Here is an 11,111-nt window from a genome sequence, read left to right as displayed (position 1 = left end):
ATTTTTCTTATTTTAAAAAATATTTTACTAAAATATTTTCTTTCGTACCGAATTAAACCTTTTTTTCTCTTTTTTAACATGTCACTATAATTGTATCTTGTAAATTCTTTTTCTTTGAGAAACTTCCTCCAAAAATCATCCAAAATGCTATGATTTTTTATTTTTTAACCAATAGGGAATATGGTCAAATTAGTCTCTATTATTACTTTAAAATTGAGAAACTTCGTCCTAAGTAAATTTTTTTTGTCTAATATTATTTTTGTCGTAAAAAAAAATAAATCAGTTTCATTATAAGGTTATTAATTAAAATTATTATCAAAACTTATATATATTACTTATTTGACAATCCAATTGACTTTTCTTATAATTCTAGAATTTTTTTACATTTTCTTTTCTTTTTTAGGTTGAGATTAATGAACTTCTTTATTTTTGTTGTTGCTGTTTTTCTAAGGTGATAATATTAAAAAAGAAAAATATGAGAATTTTAATATATAGTCAAATCACTTTATAAAAAAATTTATTATAATAACTTGATTTTTTTAAGAATTGATTTTTATTTCTGTTTTAAAAACATTTGCCTACAATAATTATGAATTCATTGTAATGGTATAATTTTTTTAAATAAAACTACTTGTCTATTACAATTATACAAAAGATCATAATAATATTTTCTAAGATATATCATTGTGTTGAAATATTTATGATAATAATCACTAGTGTCATGCACATAATAAATTTTAAAGACAAATATTTTTAAAAAAAATGTATTTTAATAATGCTATCAATTATAATCATAATTTCTTGATGTTATTGATTTTTGTGTTTTATTATTCATACTCTTTATATATATTTTTTTTAATTAAATTGATTAATAAAATTACATTTTTTGGTACATAAAATTATTAGATTAATTTTTGGCATATAATAACAAAAAAAAACTTTGAGAAATTTCATCTAAAAATCATCTAGACGGTTATGATCATATATAATATGGTAAAAATTATCCTTTGCATGGTTGGAAATTGAGAAACTTTGTCCTCTATGTATATTATTGTATTTTATTTTATTTTTGTCTAATATTATCTCAATTGTTTTATATATATATATATATATATATATATATATATATATATATATATATATATATATATATATAATGACAAATTTGAGTTATTATTAAAAGTTAATAGTCAAATTTGAATCATTCTTTGAAGAAGTTGGACGCGTGAAGGCCACTAATTTCATATTAGAGTTTTGGTAATGACAAAAGACAAATACAAAACGATTTTGCAATGCTAATTAGTATATATGAATGGACTAAAAATATATTTTAAGAAATAATCACGTAATTCTAAATATTACGAGAGTAACTTTAGGTTTTTTCTCCAAAGAATATAATACTTATCAATATTTGGATATAAAGAGATGGACGAGGATGTTGCACGTCGTATTAAATGGGGTTGGATGAAATAGAGGCTCGGATATGTTAAATGAATGGAACGTATTATGTTCGTTGATTAAGAATTTACAGTTCCAGAAGATGAAAGAAACAAAAATGAGTATGTTAGCGATAATTGTGTGAAAAATATTATAATAGATATATAGGAGAATAAAGATATTCTGGACAAGGTAATTAAGAGTGATCTCTATGATGGAGGATATGACGAGAGAGACAGGACTGAGATGATTCAGACATATGTTAAAAATGAGATGTGCGCAGATATTTCAATGAAGTTGGCTAAAGTAGATATTAGTAGAGGTATAGGTCGAAGAAAAATTGAAAAATAAGTGGTTAATATAACTTATCGTAATTTTCTCATCAATTTTATTAATTTTATTACTCTTTCACTATCCCATTATTTATTTTACTATTTTCTTCAGTGCGATTATCATATTATTTGCTATAAATATACAATGCAAATTTTAATCAAGGGCGTACTACAACAAAAATGATCATTAGCGGCAATTAATTCTTAATTGTCGCTAAATATATATTTTAACGTCAATTGATACTCTTTATATATATTCGAAAAGTCTTTAGCGATATTAATTCTGATGACTCTTAACTAATGCCAATATCAGTTTTTATTAATGTTTTGTTTTAATTTTTCTTTTAGTCAAAGATGATTTAGAGTGTGCCATTGAAGAATTTAAAGTCCACTGATAGTCAACATTAAATGCAAAATAAATTAATAGCAGACATATCCAATTAATTTCTTGTAAATCACGTTATTATATATAAAGCTTAGGAATTTTATTTCTAGAACCATCATAATATAAATAATATTTTTTTATTAAGAATTAATTTAAATCACGTCATCGAACTTGTCATAAAACTCAATTTTGATGGCTCTAATAAAACTAAACATAAATTATTTGGGCATAGACAAAATTAAACTATTTAGGTGATGATTTTTATTTTTTTATTTAAATCTTAATTACTAAAGTTATTGGATACTTTATCGATAGAAGATATTATACATTAGTGAACTCATAATTGATGAATATATTAATTGATGACCTGGTAATAATATTATAATTGATATGTATTAATTTGAGTCGATAGATATTTTTAAGACTAATTTCTATAAAATATAATATATATAATTTAAAATGTTTATTTTCAAAATTTATAACAATTAACCTAAAGACGGGTATAGTATATGTTCTCAAGACAATTGTATGTGAGACGTGTCTACATAGATTCTAATTAACAATAATTCTAATTAATATTCGAAAAATGTTAATGGAGGGAGGAAGTAATTTTGTAACGAGTTATCTGTATTAATCTTAAAAGAAATGGACAAACGAGAACAATTTTTTTAAAAAATATAACGAACGAATAAAAATATATGAAGGTAGAAAATAGTTTTGTAACGAAACTTCTAAACAAAGAAAGGATAATTTTGCAACGAAACTTTTTATATTTAAATTATTATATTAGCTCTTTAAACTTGGAAATTTCCGTTGGACACGTTGTAATTTGATTAGGGAACTAATTTGATTATTAATTGAACAAACAAGAAGGAGTATATATTTATTATTTCTTTCTAGAAGTGATTAATGGAAGTGCTTAATTTTATTAAGAAAAGATTAATAATTTAATGCTATTTGTCAAATATGGAGGAGTTTCCAAAGACCAAGACTAACTTTATCTGTCAACAGCCCATTAATATCAATTTATTTATTTATTTAATTTTCATTTGACAAATATGCTCACAACATGAGAAAAAAACAATCAAAAAGATTTCTTGGATTTTCAATTAATTAACATATAATTAAAAATTCACTAATTCAACTAATCCATATTTATAACATTAAGTAGAACAAGCTTTTATAAACTCTCTATCTTGAAAATAAATTATTTTTTGAAAAAGTACTTTTCAAAAGTTATATTTTACATTTTGATCAATCAATTTGAAATATATTATTATCAATACAAAAAAATAATAATTCATATTTGGTTGAGTTTCCAAAAATCTTACCGAAAAAGAAATAACACTTATTTTTTCTAAAAACATTAATCGAACACCAGTTTTTCTAAAAATAAAAGCTTTTAGCTTTTAGTTTGATCAAACTAGCATAAAGTACTTTTTAACCTCTATCTTTTCAAAAATTAAACTCGAACGTCTAATTTAAAATACAAGTGTCTCAAATATTTCATCACGCTATACAAACTTAACCGATATGTTACAAAACTAGTAACATACTGTAATTTCATAAGTGAATTCTCGAACACACACCTCAGAACCTTATAAAAATACAGAGACTTTCAAACTCAGCAATAATAATAATAACATACTCACTATAATCTCAGAAGTGAACTGAGCCAGATACCTCAGGATCTCATACAGATACAGAGACAGTTTCAGACTCAATAACAATCGTTACATACTCAGTATGATTTTATAACTGAATATTCGAAAAGATATTTTAGGACCTCATACAGGCGTAGAGATAGTTTCAAACTCAGCAATAGTAATAACGTATTAACTGTAATTTCATAAGTGAATTCTCAGAAAGATAATTTAGAACCTTATACAGATAAAGATGTTGTTTCGGATTGACGATAAATAAGTTTCGAACCCAAGATAGAAAAAAATGATGAAATTTGAAAATCCACCCCCCCCCCCCCCAAAAAGAAACCCCCCCTCCCCCTCTATGTCTATATATTGGATGAATGCCAAAGCCAGCACACCAACATAGACAACTCAATTAAGGAACATAATACATTAGCAACAAGTTCCTTAATCAAACAATTTTTTTTTCTTTCTATTGTTTTCCACCTCTCTGTCACCTTTCCAAAAAGGAAGAGTAATTCAAGAATTCACATAGAAATTTCAAGAAAAAAAAAGATAGAAACTACACATACATACATAAGAAGAAGAAGAAAAAATGGTGGCGTTAGTTGGTTTTTGTGTAACTACTTCACGTTGACTGTAAAAAAGATACAATCTTTAAGATCTTGCCGGCTGACGGCAACTACCCTTTAGTCCATTTCCGGTGGTTTTGAAGTTTTGAACTTTTTTTTTTTGGCATTTTGGTGAAAATGGGTTCTCTTCCAATTGTGGTTTCTGGGTCCACCGTCAACGGTGGCGGTTGTAGGTGGTGGGGGTGGTGCAACAAGAGTAATAGTTCTGGGAAGAGTGGTAGTAATGGCAGTGGAAGCAGTGATTCTTGTGCTAACTCATCAGCTTTTGTGTTCTTTTTGGTGTCTTTTGTTTGTCTTGCTTCAATTGCTGGACTTTATTGTAGAATTTTACTTCCCCCAAATGTACATACAACACTTTCTTCTTTGGGATGTAATGAGGATAATGAAGGTTCTTGGTCAATTGGGGTCTACTATGGTGACTCTCCTTTTAATCTTAAACCCATTGAAGAGGTAACAAAAAACACACCTCACCACTTTTTTTTGCTCATTTTTTAGTTTGAAAGATTCAGTCTTTTTGTGATTTGGGGTTCTGGGATTTGTGTGTTTTTAAGCCTTTCCTATTCTGGGTTTTAGGGGGGGGAGGGGGGTTGACAAATAGTACTAGAGAGGAATGCATCTTGTGTTTTGTGCTCAAAGATTTTAAGCTCCTGTTTATTTGTAGATTTTGAATTTGAAACTTGAAACATGAAACATGAAACATGAAAAATTGAGTTTTTGAAGTTATGATGTTTGGAATTTGAAGTTGTGTTTAGAAGTGCATTTTACTTGGTAAAAGATTGATGTTTTGTGAGTGGAAACATTTGATGATCAGATTTTGAAAACTGATCAAATTTCATGGCCAAACAGATATTTGATGATCAATTTTTCTAAAATCTATGGCCAAAAGCTAGCTTTTTTATTGATTTTTCATGGATGAAAATTACTTGGTTTTTGTGAATTTCATGATTGTTGAACTTTGTGCCTGGAAATATTTGACAGGCAAATGTTTGGAGGAACAAGACTGCAGCATGGCCAGTGGCAAATCCTATTGTCACTTGTGCTTCAGCATCTGGGGCTAGTTTTCCTAGTAATTTTGTTGCTGACCCTTTTCTTTATGTTCAGGTAACTTTTTTTTTCATTTGTTATTTAGCTTTTGTTGTTTGATCCTTGTTAGAAATTACTACTTGTAAGTATTAGTATCTGCTAGCTTGTGTTACTCTGTGATGGATTGGCTTTGTTATATTTGTGATGTGAGAAAAAAAGAAAGCATTTTGGATTTTCTATGTGCGTGTAATCCGGTTGGTGAAACTTGAAAGTATGATTAACTGTTTAAAGTTTTATTAATGAGACTCTTGTGGAGGAGTATTTAACTTTAATCCTCTATTCTCATCAATTTTAAGGGATTTGATGTGATGTTTATGGGACCATGTCAGCTTAATTGCCATCCTTAAACAGATAGATTAAATAATCTTGGTGTTACAATTATTTGAATTAGCTGATGATGTCACATGACCTGTCATTTAACATCCTCTTGGTGAGGAATCTTGCTGAGAAGGAGGAATAGGTTGAGTCATAGAGTAGATAGCTACGGAAAAGGTATAATTTAGTTCCTTGTCCCTATCCTTTTGTCTCTTTTCGATGATGCTTTCCTTAGTTATGCTTATTATTCATCTCTGTGTGGGGCGTATCCCGTCCCTGAGCTAATAATGTGCTAAACATGGGATAGAAAGAGATAACTAGAGTACTGAACAAGAGAAGAGTTTGCTCCTCAATTTTCCTGAACTTATGTGTGCAAGGACCACTTCTAATTCCGCCTGGTTGTACCAGATCAAACATTTCTTTTAAGTTAAAACTCATAATAGCAACACGATTGGCTTTGGTTATATTCCTAGTGAACTCTTGAAACCGATTTGCCCCTATCCCTCAGAGGCATCAAATCCACTTTCTCCAATAAAATGAAAAGAAAAGAGCAAAGTGGATTCCTGATGCCACAAATATGCAATCGAGACAAGATAATTGGGTGGAATCTACCAGAAATAGTGTGGTGATGATTGGCTCATTAATCTGTAGGGGAGCAAAAAAAGGATAGACGAATGGTCAGAAAGAAATGTTGTTCTCGAAGAATATAAGAGCTGGAGAATTGGATATATACTTTTGTCTGAATAGAGGTGACCTTTCTCTCATAGGCAAATATTTCAATTGATATATAAACTGGTTCAAAATCATCTGTTTGAGCTATGGACCATTCTTGAATTTTCATCTATGAGATCACACATTCTAAATGTGTGTTCTAATCCTTGTTCTATTTAGCTGGGGTCAGTTTAATAAAAGGTAGGGAGTATTTGTTGACTGTTTCTTTGTCTGAACTAGTGATCTTAAAGTAATTCCTTTAAATGTCTTTACCATGGTTTCCATCAAACTAAGCCCTTTAAGAACTTCTCTTTGCAACATAGAACATTATGTTTTTGATCAAAGAACATTTGAAGAATGTCTGTTCTACAGGTAAGCAATAGCTTTTAATTTCATTGCAGCATGGGAAATTCTACACAAAAAATGCTCTTTTAAAATTGTCAAATGTGTTCTGAGAAGCAGTGATGTTGAACCCTTGTGTTAAAAAAAAACTGACTCAATAGGCTTCTCTTCTACTCCACAAATAGACCCAAGAAGACTTGGATTTAAAGTGGTGCATACTGGAATATAATAAGGTTGCTTCATCAAAAGCTAATCTACAAGCAAAACCGAGATTCTTGAGTTTCCATTATATTTTAGATATATTGTTTTCTTAGATGTGGCATTACTCATCTGAAAGTTATGTATATATTTGGCTAGTCTAGTTGTGGTGCTAAATGATATTTTATGTTTGAACTATTTTCATTGGGGTGTTTGGTTTTGCTACAAGCTTTAAATTCTTCTTCTTTAGTTCATACAGGATCTTGATTGTTAATTTTCTGTTTGATTACGTTTCAGGGAGACATCCTTTACCTGTTCTTTGAAGCAAAGAATTCAATAACAATGCAAGGGGATATTGGAGTTGCCAGAAGTACTGACAAGGGAGCAACGTGGGAGCAGTTGGGTGTTGCTTTGGATGAAGACTGGCATCTCTCCTATCCTTATGTCTTTGACTACAACGGCAATGTAAGATCCTAACTTCCTGAAGTACTTATATGTCATGTAACTCAATTATGTCTGGAACAACACCATTCGACTTGCTATATCGAAGTCCTGAAGTTTGGTAGACGATAGACGTAAGAGCATGGAGGAAGGGGAAGGACTTAAAAATATTGAACCTGCAAGTACTATGTGAGAGGCCTTGTAGGTAGCATGTGTACAACTAAAATTCCTAAATAGTCTCTAACAGTTGATTTTGGTGGTCATAAAATCTTCTTTTGACTGTTAGTTTCTTCCTTGTTACCTGCAAGTATTAATCTTGTGCTATCATAGAAGTCTACTTTGCTTGAAGCTGTGACTAACATTTCATTCATCTGTATTATTTTGTGCAGATCTATATGATGCCTGAGGGAAGTGCTAAAGGGGATCTTCGTCTTTATCGAGCTGTAAAGTTTCCTACGGAATGGGAACTGGAAAAGGTCATAATGAAAAAGCCGCTTGTTGATTCTTTTCTCATTCAACACGATGGGAAGTACTGGCTTTTTGGTTCAGATCACAGTGGAATTGGTGCCAAGAAGAATGGTCAGTTGGAGATTTGGTATAGTAGCTCACCTCTGGGTCCTTGGAAACCGCATAAAATGAATCCTATCTATAACACAGATAAGAGCAAGGGAGCCCGAAATGGAGGTAGACCATTTTTATATGATGGCCATCTTCATCGTGCTGGTCAAGACTGTGGTGAGACATATGGGCGGCGTTTACGTCTATTTAAAATAGAAGCTCTGACACCTACTGAATACAAAGAAGTTGAGGTTCCTTTGGGTCTTAAAGAGTCAATGAAGGGACGGAATGCCTGGAATGGTGCCCGCAGTCATCAACTTGATGTGCAGCAACTAAGCTCTGGGGAGTGGGTTGCAGTAATGGATGGGGACCGAGTCCCTTCAGGAGATGTAAATCGACGGTTTATTTTAGGTTGTGCATCAGTTTTAGGTGTTGTAATACTGGTTATAGTGTTTGGTATGCTACTAGGAGCAGTGAAAGGATTAGTTCCCTTAAGTTGGTGCCCTCACAATGTTGGAAAGAGGAGTGACGCTTCGTTCGATTGGGAAAGATCAAGCTTGTTATCTAATAGAATGAGGCTATTTTGTAGTCGGTTGAACAGAGCAAGCTCGTCTCTCCGTGCCAGAATAAAGCCTAAAACATGCAGTGGAGGATTGGTTCTTGCTGTAATCTTTATAGTCACTGTGGTGTTAATGTGCACTGGAGTTAAATACATCTATGGAGGCAGCGGTGCAGAGGAAGCTTACCCGTTAAATGGTCAGTACTCTCAGTTCACTTTATTAACAATGACCTACGATGCTCGGCTCTGGAACTTGAAAATGTATGTCAAGCATTACTCAAGGTGTTCTTCAGTACGTGAGATCGTTGTAGTGTGGAATAAAGGCCAACCTCCAGAACTGAGTGAGCTCGATTCAGCAGTGCCAGTGAGGATAAGAGTAGAGAAACAGATCTCACTAAACAATCGATTCAAAGTAGATCCTTTGATAAAGACACGAGCAGTTCTTGAACTTGATGATGACATTATGATGCCTTGTGATGATGTTGAAAGGGGATTTAAGGTATGGCGTGAGTACCCTGAACGCATCGTTGGGTTTTACCCCCGGCTTGCAGATGGAAACCCATTGAAATATAGAGCTGAGAATCATGCTCGCGAGCACAATGGATACAACATGATTCTTACAGGAGCTGCCTTCATGGACAGCAAAATGGCTTTCGAAAAGTACTGGAGCAATGAAGCTGCAGCAGGAAGGGCCGTGGTGGACAAGCTTTTCAACTGTGAAGATGTGTTGCTAAACTACTTGTATGCAAACGCGAGCTCCTCCAGTACAGTTGAATACGTAAAACCAGCATGGGCAATCGATACTTCAAAGTTTTCTGGCGTTGCAATTAGCCGGAATACACAGACTCACTATGGACTCAGAAGCAGTTGCCTCCAAAAGTTCTCAGAAATGTATGGAAGTATATCAGGTAGAAAATCAGAATTTCACCATCGAAACGACGGGTGGGATGTATAGCAAGGAACAAATGTTCTAGCAACATAGCTGAAGTTAGTGTTTTTTTTTTGCTGTTGGTATAATTTTGGTTTTTGTGATTTTGATCAAGCTTTTGTTTACCTCCTGTTGTGAATTTTGCTTTGGGAGGACTTTTACAACTTTTGTATGTCAAATGTACATTAGTTTAGATACATAAGTTGATGATATACTTCTTTTGTTGTCCCATCAGATTTCAAGATATACTTTTCACCAACATATATTTATGACATCATATGATCTCAATGCAAGGATATACAGTTTTTCTTCAACAAACTTGTGATGTGTCTCTCTTGTATTGGGATAACTTCGAAACGAATTATTGGTAGTGAAATCTATGTGATTGTATAAAAAAAGATAGATATAAGCTCCTTAATCGTTAGACATCGTACTTTGTGATGTGTCCATCTCTTGTATTGAGATAACTTCAGGCCGAGTTATTGGTAGTGAATTCTATGTGCTTGTATAAGATAACTATAACCTCTTTAATCGTTAGATATCATACTTTGCGATGTGTTCCTCTCGTATTGGGATAGTTTGAATTATTGGTAGAGAATTCATGTGGTGATATTAGGTAATTATAATATCTTTTAATGGTTAGATATCACAGTTGAAGTGTCTCTTTTGTATTGGGATGACTTCAAGCCGAATTATTGGTAATGATTCTTGTCCTTGTATAATATAACGTAATCTCCTTAATCGTTAGATATCATACTTTGTGATGTGTCTCTATTGTATTGGGATAACTTCAAACCGATAGAATTATTTGTGGTGAATGTCGTTTGCTTGAATAATAAGAAAACTATAAGCTCCTTAACCGATTGATACCACATGTTGTGAAGTGTGAGGTAACTTCACATCAAACTATTGATGTAGCGAATTCATGTGTTTGTAGTTGAATAACTGCCATCAAGCCAGAAATATTTGCCTTATTGAAAAAGAAGGAAAATTTGATTTATACAAAGGTTTTGATAATTCTTTTTAACTTTTCACATGACATATTTAAAGTCACGCGATTAAATAATATTTCGATACATGTTATATACCTTAACCAACAGAAAAAAAGAATCATCGAAACAAGTTGACGTTATGATCGAATTCGAATGAAGTCTTGCTACTAATTGGCCCATTACATGCACCCCTAGAAAATTAGAATTCAAATTCCACTGTATAAACAAAATACATACATTTTTTAGCTTTGAATATCGATAAATTCTTAGTACGTTGAACGAATTCGAAATAGTTAAGCACCAATACGAATACTGAACACTGAAATGATAACAAATATCTAGTGAGCACTACTACTATGATTGAAAAAAGATAGGTAATGATCGTTTTAATGAACGATAATAAACATCTAATGAAATAATCGAGACACGAACATGAATATGATTTTCTATGATATCTAAAAGTTTATTAATGTTTCCCAATCACGTTATTGTGCATGTGAGTTGATTGAGGGAATATATTAAAGAAGCATAGGGAATGTGGGAAGAGAAAAT

At 31.8% G+C, this 11,111-nt stretch overlaps 1 protein-coding gene across 1 annotated transcript; it reads left to right on the top strand.

Annotated features, from left to right (window-relative positions):
- The first annotated feature begins 4,120 nt into the window (after nt 1-4,120).
- On the top strand, nt 4,121-9,885 carry LOC101257919 (glucosamine inositolphosphorylceramide transferase 1). Its single transcript, XM_004249967.5, has 4 exons — nt 4,121-4,882; nt 5,411-5,533; nt 7,379-7,546; nt 7,912-9,885. Exons 1-4 carry the CDS (start codon nt 4,550-4,552, stop codon nt 9,592-9,594), a joined length of 2,307 nt encoding a protein of 768 aa, XP_004250015.2. The 5' UTR covers nt 4,121-4,549; the 3' UTR covers nt 9,595-9,885.
- Nucleotides 9,886-11,111: the final 1,226 nt, after the last annotated feature.

Source organism: Solanum lycopersicum, chromosome 11 (assembly GCF_036512215.1).
Source record: "Solanum lycopersicum chromosome 11, SLM_r2.1".
NCBI classification, from domain to species: Eukaryota; Viridiplantae; Streptophyta; class Magnoliopsida; order Solanales; family Solanaceae; genus Solanum; species Solanum lycopersicum.
Note: the sequence above shows the minus strand (reverse complement) of the source record. Positions and strands in the feature narration are given on the sequence as shown.

Coding starts and splice junctions, on each gene's coding strand:
- LOC101257919 (XM_004249967.5), top strand. CDS start 4,550: ATGGGTTCTCTTCCAATTGTGGTTTCTGGGTCCACCGTCAACGGTGGC. Junction 4,883..5,410: donor ATCTTAAACCCATTGAAGAG/GTAACAAAAAAC, acceptor AATATTTGACAG/GCAAATGTTTGGAGGAACAA. Junction 7,547..7,911: donor TCTTTGACTACAACGGCAAT/GTAAGATCCTAA, acceptor TATTTTGTGCAG/ATCTATATGATGCCTGAGGG.